Source organism: Thermobia domestica, chromosome 3 (genome assembly GCF_964235325.1).
Source record: "Thermobia domestica chromosome 3, izTheDome1.hap1.1, whole genome shotgun sequence".
Lineage (NCBI taxonomy): Eukaryota > Metazoa > Arthropoda > Insecta > Zygentoma > Lepismatidae > Thermobia > Thermobia domestica.
In genome coordinates, this window is record NC_137456.1 from 38367793 (window position 1) to 38388495 (window position 20703).

Here is a 20703-nt window from a genome sequence, read left to right on the forward strand (position 1 = left end):
ATCTTATGCTCTCACTGTGGATCGAATCTGGAATCACACACCTAGAAAGCACACGCGTTAGCTGTTTGGCCAGGCTTGATCCGTAAATCTCATCTCACTTGAAGTTATGAAAAGTAGAATTATTTCTATGATTGATCAATTACATTCTAATGTGCTTTCTTTTTTCTTTTTTTTACTACAACGGAAACACCTTTTTTGACTAGTTCATCTAAAAGACTTAAAATGAACGCCCCTATAATAAAAACAGGCGTCAGGTCAGTCGACAAGTATATAAGCTTCAAAAATCACTAATACGTTTCAGATATCCTACCATTATAATATGTGAATGTGTAAGTGATGTCTGTAGGTCAATTAAGGTTATTGAACCATCCATAGTGGCGTCATCTTAACACACGATTAGGTTTCCCTCGGCGCCACAAACAGGAAAAAACAACACGAATAATCGTACCGAAGCCGACCTTGCATGAGAAAGGCCGCCAGCACGAACGCATCGCAGACGTCCGCTTGACTGCATTATTGGCGGATAGTTGGCATGGTGTTTGTTGTACACAAGGGGAAAATCATTATTCGTCAATAATTTCTGTCTCCTGGTGTTGTTTTATGTAACGGCTCGATCTTACTTTCAAATTCAATATTGCATGGGACTAATTCAATTCACGGAAGTTCAGTTAAATGATAGATTCTGATCGGTTAAAGTACTTAGGTAGCTTTACGTTTTAAGGAAACTCTAGGTTCAGCGCTGCAGAAACGACACTTTACCGTTGGATTCTACAATGTGACAATGAATTCTTTACCATGTGACAATGTTCTCCAGTAGTTGTGATAACTGGCTGAAAATTAGCCCCCATTCTTCAAGTTATGAAATTCGATTCTTATAAAGCTTTATTTTTTACTTCTGTCGAGGGCCCAAAGCCAATTTTGCCGCCACGCCCGACATTCCACATTAAATTATCCTCTCACCTTCTTATTGGTCTACAGAAAGCGCCACGGCCTACATTCACCTTTAAATTATCCTCTCACCTTCTTATTGGTCTACAGAAAGCGCCACGGCCTACATTCTCCTTTAAATTATCCTCTCACCTTCTTATTGGTCTACAGAAAGCGCCACGACCTACATTCTCCTTTAAATTATCCTCCCACCTTCTTATTGGTCTACAGAAAGCGCCACAGCCTACATTCTCCTTTAAATTATCCTCCCACCTTCTTATTGGTCTACAGAAAGCGCCACGGTCTACATTCTCCTTTAAATTATCCTCTCACCTTCTTATTGGTCTACAGCAAGCGCCACGGTCTACATTCTCCTTTAAATTATCCTCCCACCTTCTTATTGGTCTACAGAAAGCGCCACGGTCTACATTCTCCTTTAAATTATCCTCTCACCTTCTTATTGATCTACAGAAAGCGCCACGGTCTACATTATCCTTTTAATTATCCTCCCACCTTCTTATTGGTCTACAGAAAGCGCTACGGCCTACATTCTCCTTTTAATTATCCTCTCACCTTCTTATTGGTCTACAGAAAGCGTCACGGCCTACATTCTCCTTTAAATTATCCTCTCACCTTCTTATTGGTCTACAGAAAGCGCCACGGTCTACATTCTCCTTTAAATTATCCTCTCACCTTCTTATTGATCTACAGAAAGCGCCACGGTCTACATTCTCCTTTAAATTATCCTCCCACCTTCTTATTGGTCTACAGAAAGCGCCACGGTCTACATTCTCCTTTAAATTATCCTCCCACCTTCTTATTGGTCTACAGAAAGCGCCACGGCCTACATTCTCCTTTAAATTATCCTCTCACCTTCTTATTGATCTACAGAAAGCGCCACGGTCTACATTCTCCTTTAAATTATCCTCCCACCTTCTTATTGGTCTACAGAAAGCGTCACGGCCTACATTCTCCTTTAAATTATCCTCCCACCTTCTTATTGGTCTACAGAAAGCACTACGGCCTACATTCTGCTTCAAATCATCCTCCCACATTCTCAGTGATCTACAGAAAGAACTTTAGACTTCCCGACTAGAAATCTGTCAGAAGACTGGATTCGATTCCAGGACCCCAAGTGATTCGAATTCCACGTTAAGCTGTAGGATCACGTCTCATGTAGTCTTGGTGCCGAAAGGAACGATAAACTTTAATCCAGCTTAAATCCACTAAAATTCTCTGCAATCCACGTTAATTATATGAGCGAGTAATGTTTCCCGCCATGTAAAACGACTTGGCTCTGTTGTTCTTATGGTATTAGGCGCCCCGACAAGGCAATGCCTAATGTTATAAGTAACCATAAAGAAGATAAGATTTTTCCCAAGGATATGGAATTAGTAAATGATAAGTTTTCATACCTCTCAATTAAATTTTCAGTAGTGTTGGAGTCAACCTAAAATTGAAATTGACAAGAAGTACGAAACTAAGAAAAAACAACTTATATGCCGAAGAACCTTGGATTAGAGTGTTAATTTGCACCCGTATGCTCAAGTCACAAAAAAAATCTAGATCCAAGTGCACATAAGACAAGCATGATTGCCAGACGAATATTCAGAAGTGTTAACAATTGAATTTGTTGAAGGTATACATACATATGAAAAGAACATTTGAAACGCAAGAAGAGAGAGTATCACTAGCCTAGTTTAGAAAATAGTGTTATTATTTCTCAAGGTAACTTGTGAAACAGTCAAAACTATTTTCGACCCTTAACTATTTCGCTACAATTCGCCTGATATTGAAAATAATAATCCATGATTTTCCCCAGTTATATACGAATAATATCCGCAGACATTTTAAGGAAATAACAGTATTGATGTTGTATTCAGTGGCGGCTCTTGAGGTAAATCACATCAAAAACTTAAATGCTATCCCTACAAGTTAAGGTAAGAAAGCTTACCTGATGTAATAATTCTTGCATGCGGCTTTGTGAAGCTGTTTGAAGCGATCTTCTTTTAGCTTGTAGTGATAAAATTTAAATGTTTACCGATGTGTCTTGCCTCAAGAGCCGCCACTCGTTGACCTTTCCACTTTTAAAAGGAAATAAGCTTCTAGAAAATGAATAAACACGGTATTTCAATCCGACGAGGAAAATCCTACATTTTTGTAAATATTAATCCATAAATTCCTTAGATGGTAGGCAACCAGTTTATCAGAGAAGTAATTTGGGTTTCATATAAATCAAGGGGAAAATGAAAACGACTATTTTCGTTTTCTAAAGGCGAAGTACAGATCGACAGCATAAGTAAAATCTCTTCTTAAATGTTCTCTTATGAATTATTTCGCAATCCCAATCTAAACATGGTTTTTGGCAAGTTACAAAGAATTATGTTCTCTACAGTTCCAGTGATTATGCACCTTATTGTATAAAATTTCTTACAGTTTTTTTTTTTTTTTTTTAACATTCAGAGGGCGGTGTTTTCCTTGTGGCCCGAGGCTGCAATAATTTATAAAGGATCCTGCCTCTAGCCCATTAAACTGTAAACCAAATTTGTCCATTCGTTTCGTATTTACTGACGGTAGAACATGAGAGGAGGTGTGCACCTTTTCTGGTGACTGTTTCCTCCTTTGTCACTCATAATAGGTACGCAACAGAAAATTTCTTTCTATTTGTATCCCATTACTTTAAACTGTACATCCTCCAGTTTCTTTGACACTTCCTCCTTGGATTTTTGACCTACCCAAATCACGTTCTTTCATTATTCTCTATACCTACATTTCGAAAGCATTTAGTCTATTTTATTAATTTGTAATGTTCCATTGGCGTGAAGTAAACTTCAATCCTGACTTTGTTATATATTTATTGTTCTTTTATTTATAATTAATTTCATTATGTTTTCACAAGTCAGTGAACCTGTTCAAATTACGAAATACTAGCATGTGCCAATGGAATTTATGGCCAATGATAGCTAATGCCAGACTTGCAGACTGATTTTATCTAGACATTCAATATTCTAAAAGTTTTGAAGCAAACAAATACAGTCGAGAATATGGCACTTGGATTCAACAGAGTGTCTCAAACTCCAATTTCATGCAAATATCTTATTTAATAAAGTTCTATTTTGAACTTACTTTATTATGTACGCAATTTTTATAATGTGTGAACGTACCTAGTGTCAATGTATTTATTATCTTCAACCTATTTACATTGTAACAATTTATTATTTAGTGCAGGCGAATTTGGTTTTATCCCGCGCCATTTTAGTACTGACTTGTGCCGCGACTAAAGCTATTTAATGTAACATAATACAATTTTTCAACTTTGTAACAACAATAGTTTAAATTGATAGGTTAACCGGATCTGTTATTTGAATTATTTTTAAAAAATAATTCGTCATAATCTTGAGAATTGTAGTAGTAGAGATTATTACATTGTGTATAATTGTTTTTCTTTCGTGATTCAAAGAGATTTGCAACTAAACTAAACTAAACTCTAAGTGCAACAGCCTTTAGAGAACTGAGCCTACCAGTCGGTTTATGGTACTAATATCTTTGAAGTGACGTATGTTCAGCATCTCGTCTTCCTTTGCCGTTAATGCTGGCTTTCTAGCTCGATGTTTGCCACTTCTTTCTTTGCAGTGGCTCCCCAATTCTCCTCACGACGATGGGTGGAAGCCGAAATGCCAACACTATCTACGAATGGTATTCCATCTTTCCTCTGAGCAGATCTGGCACTGCTTGACTTCGCTAATCTCACAAGAATGGTATTTGTGCGGTCAGAGCGTTGCTATTTTAAGAGACACACGCACGGTATGCGTACATAAGTTCTTTCATGTTTAAACATTGTTCTTAGTCTAACATTTTGTTTCAGACTTGCAATAATAATTAACGTTTTTAGTCTTATATTTTGTGTCAGACTTGCAATAATAATTAACGTTTAAGTCTTATATTTTGTTTCAGATTTGCAATAAAAATTAACGTTTTTAGTCTTATATTTTGTTTCAAACTTGCAATAATAATTAACGTTTTTAGTCTTATATTTTGTTTCAAACTTGCAATATTAATTAACATTTTAGTCTTGTATTTTGTTTCAAATTTGCAATAATTATTAACGTTTTAGTCTTATATTTTGTTTCAAACTTGCAATAATAATTAACGTTTTTAGTCTTATATTTTGTTTCAAACTTGCAATATTAATTAACATTCTAGTCTTGTATTTTGTTTCAAACTTGCAATAAGTATTAACGTTTTAAGTATTATATTTTTCAAACTTGCAATAATAATTAACATTTTAGTCTTATATTTTGTTTCAAACTTGCAATAATAAACGTTTTTAGCCTTATAATTTGTTTTAAACTTGCAATAATAACGTTTTTAGTCTAATATTTTGTTTCAAACTTGCAATAATAATTAATATTTTAGTCTTATATTTTGTTTCAAACTTGCAATAATAATTAACATTTTAGTTTTAATTTTGTTTCAAACTTGCAATAATAATTAATGTTCTTACTCTTATATTTTGTTTCAGACTTTCAATAATAATTAACGTTACAAGTAATAAGTAGTTGTTGGATATTTTACTCAGTTACGTTCCATAAGTAACTCTTGTAATTCTTTATATGACAAACAAGAAAGGAACACCCTTTTTTCTTTGTCTTTCATGCCCGATCGAATGACGCTAACTGTTATTTTAATAGTTTAATTGTTCACTTACCTATCGAGCGTGAGTTCCTCCAGCTGGTTGAGGTCACAGGCGATGTACTCGAGGGCAGCGTCTGTGATCCGAGGGCACCACGAGAGGTCAAGGCTTCGAAGCTTCTGAAGGTTCTCGGCGATCAACTCCACGCCGTCGTCCGTGATTTTGCTGCAACCAGAGAGGCTCAGCACCGTCAGGTTGGGCAAGGAGTGGACTGCAACAAAACAAAGAAGTACATACAGATGATTTGATATTGATTACAAATTTAACCAAATCATTATTTTGAAATAGAGAAGCGACAATAAATTTTATTTATATATCTACTGCATAGTTTTTTTGGTAATATATGTATATGCTTTAAATATACAGCCTTTGGAAAAAGCTTAACAGTTGCAGCGCATAACGTATCTTCTGCAACCTACTAAATGTAAATACTCTAAAGTTATGATTCTCTTTTCAGTTCAACATACCTGCCGTTTTATGTATATATTAGAAATACATGTCTTTCATACGATTTCCTAAAGAATAAGTAATAAACCTTATAGAACAATGTCATTTTAAAGAGCAAATAGGTTACAAACACTTTGTCTGCGCAAACGAGAAAACAAAAGTTAGTGAGAAGAAACATATTACTCCCTGAATACTTCAAGGGCTTATTTATCCAACGTTATCATAGTTTATTAAGTGTTGTTTTGGTCAGCTTTTGCTGTCAAAGGAGTTTTAAGACTTTAAACTAGAGAAATAGAATCGAAGTGAATGCTGCTACTAGAAAACTATAGCGCTGAGCTACGTAATTATGAAGTGCAGGAATTCATTTTTTTAAAACAATGTCCACAGTATCGTCCAAACGAGTCATAATTCTCAAAGAATTTCCTTATACGACAGAAAAACTTAAGGTGGTTCCTGCGAAGAAATAAGAATAGAACGACAAAGAAAATTCACTCATTAAATCAGTTCATGCTGGGAATTAGACACTAACCGTATTTCACATGCCTCACCTTTACCCTAATAGTAAAGTGCCATATCAGAGTTTGATTATGCGTATCGGACACTCTGATCTGACGAATAGTTATTTGCTGCGTGTTTAGAATAGTCTGTATTGTGAGGAATGTAATGCCCCACTGAGTTATTCAGCACATTCTTGTCGAATATCCTGAATACTCAGATCTCACGTACTGTCGCTTACACTTGACCATGCATTGGGCAATGATATTGATTTTGTTATGGGTGTATTACCTTTTATGTGCGCTTGCAACAATACTCACGTTCTCTGAGCTTTCTTGGTTCTTCGCTTTTTATTTATTGTTACTGCACTTTTATCTTTTATTTTGGTTTTTTTATTATTTTTTAACTTTTACTGTTATATTTATATATTTGCTCTATTATTACTATTTATTGCTATTGTTATATATTTGTTATTCACATATATTTATTATTTTCTCATTTTTGTTTTCTAATACCCACTTTGCAGCATTTTTCTTATATTTTAGTATATTCATTTTTAAATTTTATTTATGATAATCCGTATTTTTAAGTAGTCGTGTTGATCGTGACGGCGACAAATAGCCTCGATGATGAAGATCCTATTAAACCTCAATCGATCAATTAGAGATTAAGTAACTAGTCTTCATTAGGAGACGTAATTTCAGTAGATTTATGTTAAATTTTCGTGTTGTTCACAAGATTTATGGTGGAAAATATTTGAAATGGCTATTAAAATCAACTTTCGGCCCTTAGGATAAGTATTACTACTTTAGGATGTATTTTTGAATCAAATTCAATTTATAGGATCATTTCAAACGGTTCAATTGTTTCTCGTGAAAAGGCTATATAAAAATTCGAAAATATTATGGAAATTGTTTCCTTTCCCGTTTAGAATCAGAATTTTCGAAAACGCTTAAGCACTTCTTTAGGCATTTTTATGACGATTTTACATGTTAGTAAAAATTTAAAAGAAAAACAGGTGGGCTCAAGTTCTATTTATCTTGAAAAATTAATTTCAAATAGTACACACATTTTCCATGGTAACATAACGGACAAGATAGAGAATATTATAAAAAATGGCCACTCTCCCTTCTAGAAGCGGGATTTTTGGGAAAATCTGAGACACGTGTTACTTAAAAGATAAATAAGGCTTGTATATACCAAGTTTCATTTCCTTAACTTAACGGACTTGTGAGATACACTATGTTTTTTAATATAAAGTTTAAATCCCCCTCCCTGGTTAGAAGTGACATGATACAAACCCACTTTGGGACAAGTGATAAACCATAAAGAAGCTCATTTTGAGTTGCTTAAAATTTTAAGCGGTTCAGTCGCTTTTTCGTTGCAATGTAACACGGCAACGTTTATTTCACTTTTATATACAAATAATTAGACCTTTGAGTTATTCATTTAGTTTCATTTCATAATTCACAAATTAAAGAAGACAAAAAAAAACAAATATTGAAACAAACACTTCTGAGGAAAACAGCCATCGAAAATAAATTTAATTATGTACTTGTTCAAAGGTAATTATGCGTATTAGTTGAAAATTTCCTTTATGTACCTGAAGAACAAATAAAAATGTTATTTGCTTTGTTACATTCAAAACATATTGAGTTCGGAATTAAATAAGATATATATGTATGTTATTAAAATGTACATTTCGGACCTTTTAAAACCATATTTCTGCAACTGTCTATTTATACTGACATCTACTAAACATTTCATGCCTTTCTAGTTTCCGACATTTGACATTGTTTTAGTTTAAGAGCTGTTTTTCAAACTCAAACTAGGCGCGCACCCAGACATTTTTGTTGAGAGTGGTCCACGCTTTGAGAGAAGCTCCAATATTACAGACCACTATGTCTATGTAGGATTGAACTGTTATTATTCTGCACTCGAAAACATGATAAGTAATTGTAAAATACTTCCACCTATATTTTCAGAAAAAAAATGATAAGAGCTACATTGCTTTTATAAGAGAAAGAGTACAGATGAAGTGTAAGAACAAATTTTCACGTTATATCAATCATTTCTCTGTTAAACAACTATAGTTTTATTGAAAAAGTGTACAAATATGTGTTAAGTTGCGAAGTTTTGAGGAAGCCATAGTGTGCTATATGATGGTAGCCTACAAAGTGATCATGGAAGTGACACACGCAAGATATATGTTTTTTATGCCATATGAAGTCCACAACCCTCGGGTTATGCATATATGCACTGTCGCTGACGCGCCTGCTCCCTATGAATACAACCCTGCGCTACTGCACTGGCTTCCCTCTTGTGCTTCTGCTTTGACTAGGTTAGATACAGGCGTGGGAGACCGGGGTTCGATTCCCGGCGGGAGCTCATGTGGTTCGGATTCCACGTTAATCAGTAGGTCCATGTCTCATATAGCCTCGCTGCTGAACGGGACGTTAAACTCAAAAACTCAACTCAACTCAACTAGGTTAGATACAATTCGTGCTTTTTATTGGCCACCTAGCACAAGTTGGTTCGTATTTTATCCCGTATATCTACACGCTATATTTTTACTTAGCCCACCTAGAGTCAATCTGCACTTATTAATGCAACTCTTCCCTCACAGTGATAAGGAAAAGAAAAAAAGTTTATAAATACGACTGAAGCATTGTTATCGTTATGTTTGAATATGAGAGAGTTTAAAACACTGAATAGTTGAAAGATACTACTTTTTCATTAATAAAATATGCAGTGAAGAATACGGAAAGTAGAAAATTAAAAAATATGTGCGAAATACAATTACAATTGAAATAGGAAAATAAAAGAGGAATAAGGTATATTAACAGAACCGTAGTTACATGAATATCGTTCAAAACAGCTTTATGTTCTTTCGATCACGAAGGCCATTAACGGAACTTTAGTAGTAGAGATTGCATTTATTATTGTTCGATTTCTTGTAACAATGATGCACATACTACTTTTATTTTGCACACCCAATTAAATTAACCACAATCATCATCATCAAAAGTATTCTGCCATCACTGGTAGGTCATTTGCTGCAACTGAGAAGCTTCCATGCTCCACAATCTTCAGCTAGCCACTTCATCTTCAAGTACGATTTTTCTGTTTTGATATCTTCCATTAATTTTAGTCTTCTACGCCCCGTCCCTATCTTTCCTGCCACAATATCCTCTAGCACGCTCCTCATGATACAGTCCCTTTCGTAGGCAATATCCCAACCAGTTTCTCTTCCGCTTTTCAATAATATCTAAAATTGTTGTTTTCTCCCCTACCATTTCTAACACTCTCTCATTCGTTTCCCGCTCGACCCAGCTAATTATCTCCACTCTTCTCCACATCCACATTTCGAATGGTTCCAGTTTTTTTTTTTTTTTTCATTATTTTTGCGTAATGTCCATGTTTCTGCTCGATACAGTACAATACTCCACGCGAAGGATTTCTTTGAATCCTTTTCTCAACTCTTTATTCAAGGTCCCACAAATAGACTTTTCTTCCTCCTAAAGGCTTCTTTCGCCATTCCTATCTTTGCTTTTATTTCACTTTCCCACTTTCGTATCAGTACTAATAATGCTACCCAGGTATCGAAAGCTATTCACTTGCTCTATTTCTTCCCTTCCTTCTATATTTGACACCGATTCTATATTTCTTTGTTCCAATTACCATGGCTTTTACCGTAGCGAAGTAGCTCAAGTGGTAGAGTGTTGGCTTCACATTCGGAGGTCGTGGGTTCGATTTCCGCTGCTGAGCATCCTGATTGGGGTTTTCCAGGGTTTCCCTCAAACCTACCAGGCAAATGCCGGGATGGTACCTACTAAAACAGGCCCTGGCCGATACCTTCCCAAATCCTTTCCATTGTTGTTGTTGTTGTTGTTATTGTTAGATATCCAGTATAAAATGGCCTCAGAGCTGTATCTGGTAATTGTTAAATAAATAAATGTGTAATTTGGGAGAAAATCAAATTTTTATTGCACTCAAAAGTAAGTTGTTTGTTGACAATACCATTTAACAGTGTTTTTATTATTATTATTATTATTCTGGAACAATTTGTTAGGGTATCGGAGAAAGTATGGATTATGAACAATCGGACAAGGTGTTAGGAAGTTGTACTAACAAAAGAAAGGCGTTACTATGAATATAAATAATGTGCAATTGAGTCGTAGAAAAAGAGCCTTAAGTGGCTGTAGTTGTTTATGTGTTGTAATGGAGCCATAAGTGGCTGAAGAGTTTGATAATTAGGTTGGTGAGCCAAAAGTGGCTGTTTATGAGCCAAGTGTGGCAAGTGATATTTTAGTTACAACCAAGTGTGGCTGGTTGTAGTTGTAAGGCAATAAAGGTTGATAGTGAATAGAAAGAGTTATCTACATTCTTAAGTTGACTTGGGTACATGAGAAATCTAGTTGAAGTAATATTTAACTCACTTAAAAATATACCCTAACACAATTGTCTATTTATGTGTTATATATGGAAAAAGAAATACTTTCAGAAGCGGATTCAGAACATAAACCCTGGGGGCCAACGAGAACCCAGACTATGATAGGTATATCATGAGTTTACTATAAACTTTCAAAATATATAAGTAATACCTTCAATTATTTTTGTCGCTCACAAACTTAATGAGCCTAGGCTAAATCCCCCTCTGATTAAATAGAAAATTATATGTTGTTTTTGTTGTTCAACTTTCCCTAATCGTGACGCACACACCACTTGTCAAAAATGATAGAACATTTATTTTCAAAATCCAATCCAGTTAAAGTACCCGGAACATCTAACAATACTAAAGCCAAGCGTGCTCTTTTTGCTTATGGTTTAAAAAGATACAAACACTACTGTAATACGATGAAATACAAAATGTCAGTGTGAGTTTCTAATAGTAGGCTAAATGTGACAATGCAATATATCGTGCATAGAACTTAATTGAACTTGAGAGTTGTCTATTATTTTTCGCGTGCCAACACCGACAAAGCAGACGGATTGTTAGGCGCCAATAAACAACAGGGTCTGTTGCCCTTCAGACGGACACCATGCGCCATTGGTCTATCTGACCGTTTGACCTTAATAGAAAACAGTGTGTTCGTTTCCTGTTTACTAAATAAGTTAGCAACTAACAGGAAAGAAAGCATTACAGGGAGATATTACATAAGCACTGAATACGAAGCTTTGATACAAATAGTAAAGTCGATCAATTTGTCACGTAAGATGTAATGCGTAAAAGGTCATTTAGCAGATTCTAAAATACGAGATTAGATGGCGATGTTTCAAATTTACCTAGGACCTGTGGCATCACAATACTTCGGTATAAACTTCCATTAGATCACCCAAAACTTATGGCCGTACAGTTGGATCGTTCCCCAGTGATCACCAAACCGTCGATCGCGAGCTACTAGTAGCTCGACGGGACATTTTCAGTAGAGCGCGTTAACCTTCCGGTTGATTAACCTTGTTTCCTTGAATGAACTAACACTAATGACGCTGACGACAACAACAGTTTGTTTCTCACACGCAATTGCTATTATCAGCCTCATCTCACAGTTGATTGTATACACGTGGGACTGTGCATGTTATGTTTTTCGTGTGTATATTAGACATTCGCTAACTTGGATAGTCTTTTTTCATATTTACTAGGAATGTAAGTTTATAGGCAATAAAAAAATGCAAGATTTTTTTAAAAAAAGTTGATAGTCGTTATTTTCAGAGGTAACTAGACTTTGTGGCCACCCTGTATTTGCAATTAGAATAACGTGGGAAATTCACAGCCCAAAGGGTACTTTTTCCTCACGAGTTGGAATTTAATAATGTTTCAAGTTCAATAATGTTTCAGTTTCAATATATATATATATATATATATATATATATATATATATATATATATATATATATATATATATATATATATATATATATATATATGTGTGTGTGTGTGTGTGTGTGTGTGTGTATGTCAATTGAGGCATCTGATATAGCGATATGCACAAACTTAAATTACTTTGGAACTTCTTGAGAACTCCAAACAGGAACAGAAAAACTTTTTTTTTTAAAAAAAAAGAGAGTTTTATTTACGAAGAGACATCTCCGTGCTGTTATCTCCAATCTACTATCTCGACAGAAAGATCCATCCATATTTAAACAAAATAGGGCAAGCATTTTTCTCTCACAAGTTTATTTAGAAGAACATTTCCCTAACTTCGAATTTTATTTCATTTTCTTATGGAATTTTTAGGTGTTTTAAAATTAGTGTAGATTGAAATTTTAAAATTAATTTACATTGAAATTACACAACTTTTCTTATTCAAAATTTCATTCTGTGAACAAAAAAGCCTTGCACTTTCAGTTCAATTATTTGAAGATATTGAAAATGAAATGAAATCTTTGAGTTTTACGTCCCACGCTTATGCCGGTTAGGCTAAAGGAGACGGTGATGATGAGTGATGAATGAAATGGTGGAATGAAGAAAGTGGGAGGAAACGGGAGTACCTCGAGAAAACCCACGCACACGGTGTTTGTCCGCCACAAAGTTGACTTGGCGGATGGCTGGGGTCGAACCCGGGACCCCAAGCACCAGAGGTGAACGCTGTATCACTGAGCCACCGCGGCCCTACTTGGAGATATTGTACTGTTACACAAATCACTGTAATTGTTTAATGCAATCAACACTGCAATGACATGGCAGTAACTGTCTTGGTCAAAAAATATATTTCTACTTTTCATAACGTGAGTTGGAGCATTTTGCATTTTTTACTTGAAATAGAGATCTTAAACAGCCATAGATTATTGACCCTTGTTTATTTTACTTCCGATTATTGATAAAATTACAGAACTCTTCAAAGAGAGGGAGTACTTTGGCTCAATGATAGAGAGCTCACCTCTAGTTCGAACAGTCCCTAGTTCGATCCCAGGCAGAGCCGTAACAGCCTGTGTGCAAGCGGTGTAACGCACCAAGGTTCCGAGATGAAGGAGTCTCGCACCCTCCGTTTGGAGCAGATATTACTTATAGCTGAATACTTAAGTTACATTGTTATTCATTTTGTGTATGAGATTTGTACATTATAAACTTTCAGAATAGTAGGAAATTTGTATTGATTTCCGCTCGCCCTTCTCGGCATTGCTAAAATGCAACTAATGTTCAAAATGTACAATCCATTTAAATATTAAAACGAATAAAACAGATCCTAATCATAACATCTTTGCAGGTAGCCAGCTTATGCTGGGCCCTTAAATGTAAAAATAGCAAAAAGGACACCGAAACGACGGCGAAACTAATCAGCTACATATCATTATAATCACTAACAAAACTTTAGGCGTAATATGTCTTTGTTAAAATCAAAACATCAAATTAGCTGACTTGTTTTGCTTTCATGGTGTTACTGTCATTGCCACTTAAAAGGGAGGAAACTATCCACTGCTGCAGCAAAGGACTCTGAAGAGAGAAGACCCCGCAGATTCAACCGAGTTCGATATAGATCAAATCACAGTGTCCAGTTGTTATAGCTTGTCACTGAGGCGAAGCTTCATTGGCCAGACCAGTGGCCAGTTGGACAGTGGCCACCGGTTACTATTTGATACCAAAATATTTACCATCCTCTTAAGTATTGATCAACGTAATCTCTCTATAACTTATGGTTCCTGAGCTATGGCTCCTTAAATAGCTAGAAATTGGCCATTTTTGGCCAATAACACGGGAACGGTAAGAGTGACGTGAAAACTTTAATCACTTTCTCTGATAGTTTTTGAAGGTCTATCAAATGAACAGTTCAAAATTGAAAAAATCGCAAATAACAGACAGACGGACAGACAGACAGACAGAGAATTCAGTAACGAACTTTTTAAGTTCGTTGAAACTTTGTAAGTTCGTTGAAAATAAAAGAAATAAATAGAATTGAGTGACTAAGTTGATGTTTATATATATTATCTTGATTATATATGGTGAAACAAGCTCTGTAGAAAAAAGTTGTTAGAGCTCAGATTGCTTTACGAATTGAAAAGGAAAATATCAAACCAGCAATATAGTCGTTTTGGCTGCAACGCCTTCTTTCTTTCAAACGAAAATAGAAAAAAATAAAAAGGTTGAAACATCAAAGTACGTTTTCCTTTTTTCATTTCTTAGTCCATTAAATGTCTCAAGGGACATTGAGTTTCCTTGTAGAATTGTGGCCACCAGTTTGGAAAAGCCATTTAATGTTATTTGTTTCTAGAATTGCCTAAGTCAATGATGGCCAAATGGCGGCCCGTGGGCCAAATCTAACCCACGAGTAGGTCTCATACGGCCCCATATCTCCAATTAAAAATGCATGATTCGATATTTTAAAAAAATTACGTAGCACCAGAAGTATCTATATCTGAATCTAGACTTCGATCCTTAAATGTGAAAGTATTTTCTGTAAACCTTTTAGTTGCCACCACGCACATTCGACAAAGTAAGGCCATGGATACCGTGTTTTTTTTTTTTTTTTTTTTTTTTTTTTTTTTTTTTTTTTTTTTTTAGAAATATGCAACTTTCATACTTACTTTCAAATGTTAGTATCTCATACAATATTCATGTAGAAACATGAACCAAGAAGGACGATACGTAGAAAAGAACAAAGATTCAGAATATGTATGGTTTATGCACATTAAGGGAACCTGTCGACTCAAAGACGCAAGAGAAATGGAAGTCGCAGTCGCAGTTTACTATGTATGATTGTAAATGTAAACAATGATTGTAAATGTTCCAAGGTTTTCACCTTGCACGATGATTTCAGACTAGATTCTCATATATATTCAAGCCTTTCTTTTTATTGCATCTTTATCCACCCTATCTTTTTTATCACAAGACAAAAATATGCCTTTTACAGGGTGATAGAATAGAACTGTTAGGTAAATTCCTTCTTTTCTATAAACATGTTTTGTAAATTTTGTATAATTTGCATGTTGCATTATCGTGAAGGAAGGATAGAAAAGTACAAGTCACTGATATGCTGATCTTATGAGACTTCTCAGCAGACGTCAGTTTCGAAACGTGTTATTGAAAGGTTGGCGTAAAAACGTTTCTGTTCAGAAAGAGCACAATGTAGTGAAATATTAACGTTAAATCTGGCCGAAAAGGAGACTTAGGATCCTTTCTAAAATGTCATGTTCACTTTTCATCAAAATATCAATGGCAAAAGAAGAAAAACTGGACAAATATATACGCGATGACCTGACCACTAGCACACTTGGAAAAGGAATATTTGCGAAAGAGGCTATACTTTGTAATAGAGATATGGAGGTATTCTAGGTAAGCTGTTGTAGATATCTTGGAATATTGTGCCAATTTGTGATAAACTATCAAATTCTAAGAATTTCAACACTATATTGCTAGTTATTATACATCTCATATTACTTTTGTTCTTAGAATCAGGGTAAACAGAGAGCCTGTTTCCTTTATTTCGAATTAGAGATTTCAGTTGAAGGTATATTTTGGTGACCTTTGCAGTTGTCTAAAACTGCAAAGTACTTACAAAAGCGATTTACTGATCCCGGCTGTCAGAAGGCGGAAAAAACGTTGTCAACTTGATAAATTCCTAAATTGTAGGTCTCTATTAAGAATTGAAAAGTACACATATATTTGAATTTTATGCAAGACATCAGGCTTAAAATCAAACTAGCCAACGTGTACGAAATAGTCTCTGTTGAGGGTTGCGGAACTAAGACTAATTACTTCAAATTCTGCTTACTTGTAATATCCCAAACTAGGTATTGGTAAAAATAAAGGCGCGTGAATCATTGAGAAACCTATGGCATTTTAAAAACTCAACAGCTGCAGTTTTAGAAGTATTCACTGTCTGCTGATTTGTTGACTTCGTTGCGCAAGATTCGAATTTAAGCCTTGACTCACAACTTACTTTTAACTGATTGATCCGAGTTCTTTACTAATAATAATTTTATTGTGTGGTTCAATTGTGGTCGTGAATGTGTGATCGGCGCACTGTTAAATTCTCGCCGTGTCCCTATGTCTAACATCTGAGGCATTTCGCGAATATTTTCAGATTCACTACTAAGTTTGAATAAGTATTTCCTTAACACTGACCTAAATAGCACTGATCAAAGGAAATGAATCTTGATTTCCATTGCGAGTTGGTACTTTTCTTCTTTCTTTACTTGGGTTGCGGCTTCGTTTCCCACCGCTGAGTGACCTCAATCGGTAGACTAGGAGTCGCTTGTCGTTGATTCACTTTCCGATTGGACGAGAATTGGTTGGGAACCGACATACTAGATTGATTCCATCACACAAAACTTAATTTGAAACCTGTGATGTGTTAAGTTTATTATCCAATCCTGAGAAGAGAAAAGGACCATACATAAGCTTATACTACGTTATTTCATCGATATTTCCTTAAGAGAGCGTCTTCCTATGACAAATTAAAACTTCATTCACATCTGCTTTTGACCGCATGAACATTGCGCACTTAATAGACAGGTATCAAGTAAAAAATTCAAGTCTAGAAGGCATTAGGAAATACTTAGTAAAAGTACTGCAAGTTTTGAACATTTGTATCTCGTTGTGCCCTTTAATTTTACCTTTTCTAAGTTGCGTGTCATTGTGCACGAACAAAAGAAAATTATAATAGGCTATAGAATATTATTTCGATTAAGAAATGAGAGATTCACTATTATTTAAATTTGTTCCCATATTCTTGATATGTACAGAAATTATGGTAGTTATACGCTACGCTGTGTCCTAAAATGAGGACTCTTACTTACCCTTATACCCTCCATAACCTACCTGATTTAAACTGAATATACGACGAACTATAAAATATTAGGTAGGTATACCTTCCATTACATTGGTGATGTTAATAAAGAATGAATTGTATTAATAAAAGCAAACAAGCGATACAATTCTTAGCAGGTTTGCCAACCATACGATAATTTATCATAATATATGATACTTTAAGTCTTAATGCTATATACAATAATGCTTTTGCGATAATAGGTATTTAGAACGTACACTTTTTTTGCTGTTTTTGAATGTGCAAATAAATTGTAGATGTGCAATTAAATAATTATAAAATACACACACTGAGTTTATTTTAGGAATAATTCGCGCTAAAAAAAATCGATAACGATTTTAGAATTGGCAAATGGCAACCCTGTATCCATTATTTAAATTCAATTACGTTTACGAGAGGGTGGAATAGAAGCGTCATTTCAGATTTTGCTTGGGGGGGCAAGGCCCCTTGATATAAGTAAAATTTCCCTTATTTCACTGATTTACTACTATTTTATTGATAAAATCTATAGAAATCTCAAACTCATTGGGGACAATTGTCCCCTCCCTGCTCCCCTAAATGACGCTGGGGTGGAAATATTGTTGTTCAGAGTAGTATTAATAGGGTTTTAAAAAATGATGAGGACAATCACGCCGATTTGGAGTTAGAAACTGAAGATTATTAGATAAGTTTATTATATATTATTGTTATTAATAGTAATATTATACGTGATTCTACAACTACCACGTGCATAACGAATATGCGATATATATATATATATATATATATATATATATATATATATATATATATATATATATATATATATATATTTTGTAATATACGACAATTTTAAAGATAACAATCCACAATTTTGTACTCTGAGGATGGCAACTCTGATTCTTAAGCATATTACACACTACAGCTAATTTTTTCTCTTTCAAATGTTCTTCAGCAATAATATTGTTTATCTATCTGTGCTTTCCACTGTGAAAGCTTGTTGACAATGCTAATTTCCAGTGTACATTAATGCCATACATATATGTAGAATTACAGTCAACGTCTTATATTTACGCTACACTCTAAATGATGATAACAAATATTTTGGTTCATCACACAACACAAATCAGAGTACGTAAAAATGTCTAAACGACTATATGATCTACTAGATGGCACATGGGCTACATTGATTTGTGAGTACAGACAATCGTAAGAGCAGTGTTCGTAGTTTGGGAGAAGTTTCCCTAATTTAGGGAAATTTCGTAGGTAAATTTAGCAAAATGGGAAAAATGGGAATTTTTCGATAAAAACGTGAAAATATACGGAAATTCTCGTGCTGATTGATTGACCAATATAAATGCATAAACTTTTCTGTGTTCTTCAGAAGTAACCCAATAGAATAGCAACATTTTGTGTATGTGTGTGTGACCAACAGTGGCGTATTTACGATTTTGTTTCGGGGAGGGCTTTGCTAACTTTCGGGGGGGGCTTTGCCTGAAAATGTGAAAATTCTGCAAGATATTTCATATACTTTACTATAGTAGGTAAGATTTCGGGGGGGGCTTAAGCCCGGAAGCCCCCCTAAATACGCCACTGGTGATCAAAGTAACATGATTTACACTCATTGTTGGCTGGTGTATTTGTGTGTATTTAAAAAAAAAAGTGAAGGAAAGGTTTTTTAAAAAATTGAACAAAAAAGCAAATAAATCAAGCAAATATGATTGCCACTTCCTTTAATATAGCTAAATTCATCTTATCACATAACTTCTGTCATAGAAATTGTGGACACTCAACAAACTAGGGAGAATTTGAGAAGAAAAAGGGAAAAAAATTGTTTCAGTCAAAGGAAATTTTCATAAGGAAACATACGACCACAGTGTAGGAGCAGTTTCGCGAACACCAGCCAATCTGAGAGCGCCACCTCTCGGAGAGTGAAAAACCAGGATACAATCTAAATTCTCGCTTGCTACTTTCTGCCGCTGTTTTGCAGATCTCTTCCTATTTTGAAGGCTCTGCATAATAATGTGGAACCTAAGTTTCAATAATAAATAATAGTTTACAACTTCATCTATAAATACAAAACTCGTTGAGGTATCTTCAAGTTCTAACAGAGTCATGCCGGGACGTGGTACATTTTCTCAAACATCGGGACGGGTGGCAACCTTAAAAGTTTGGTATATGGATTAAACAGTTACGGGATGTCGTGGTTAATTATCTATCTACTAATAAGCAAAAGTTTGGAAAGCAGTATTATAATGACTTAAAATGCACTTCTGAAGATGTTAGTAGAACGACTAACAAAACAATCATAGGAAAACATAAACATGGTATAAATTACTAGAGTTACGAACTTTTGAACATGGAAATACCGGACCCCCTCCTGGAGTAAATATACTCGTAAGATAAATTGATATCACTGCCACCTTGAAAACATCACTGCGACGGAACAACAAGTTTGTTGCGGAATGAAATTACGCTATGGCCGTGATCAGCCGGTTGTCAAATGCAGTTCAATTTAGAATCCAGATTCAGCTAAATTTACTTTCCACGGAATTAAAAAATAATCTGGATAGTAAGAAGTAAAATTTACCGGACATTTAACGTCCGGTTTCGAGGACGTACCGGAACCGAACAAGCAGTTCGAAAACCGGACTGTCCGGTAAAATACCAGATTGTCGGCAATCCTATAAACTACTTGCCCCTCCGCTGGAAAAAAAAAAAACTGTTGTACTATTGAGAAAGAGTTGAGTTGAATTTCAGTTTAGCGTCCCTTTCAGCAGCGAGGCTATGTGAGACGTGGACCTACTGATTAACATGGAATCCGAACCATATGAGCTCCCGCCGGGAATTGAACCCGGGTCTCCTGCGCCATATTGAGAAAGAAATCCAAATATTTCATTTTGTCACATTCCCTTAAAATATTGTTCCAGAGAACATTCCTGCAATTAGGTACCCGATTTAGAGATTAAATGCATTCCTATATTTATTTTTCTAAGCATTAAGCTTAGAAATAGTATAACATTAAAATCCAACATGAATATTACACAGTTGAATTCATTTGTTTCACTAAGCGAAACCAAAGAAAACGCAAAACGTATTTTATGTGAGTTGTAAAATTGTCTGTGTGTATGTGTGTCGGCATTCAAATGAAATTATGCGTGTGTTTGTATGAAGGGAAGAGGGAGGGGAAAGCAGCGGTAAAAGTTTAACAACACCGTTTCATTCTCCTTGAGCAACGCAAACATTTAACAACGGGTGGAAAGTATGCTAATAACGTAGAACATTAAACAGAATGGTCTCCATGTAATGATTCACTGGGTATAACAATGTCCACAACAAACTGCGGACACTAAATATTGTATGCAAAAAGAAACAGAGAGGTCAGGCATATTCTAC

General features: G+C 35.1%; 1 protein-coding gene across 1 annotated transcript in view; it reads right to left on the reverse strand.

Moving 5' to 3' along the window:
* Window positions 1-20703, reverse strand: part of LOC145680298 (uncharacterized) — a 505146-nt gene that overhangs the window by 277529 nt on the left and 206914 nt on the right. Inside the window, exon 2 of the mRNA XM_081750660.1 lies at window positions 5636-5831. Within this exon, the coding sequence (XP_081606786.1) occupies window positions 5636-5831 (196 nt within the window). The remainder of the gene's footprint in view (window positions 1-5635; window positions 5832-20703) is intronic.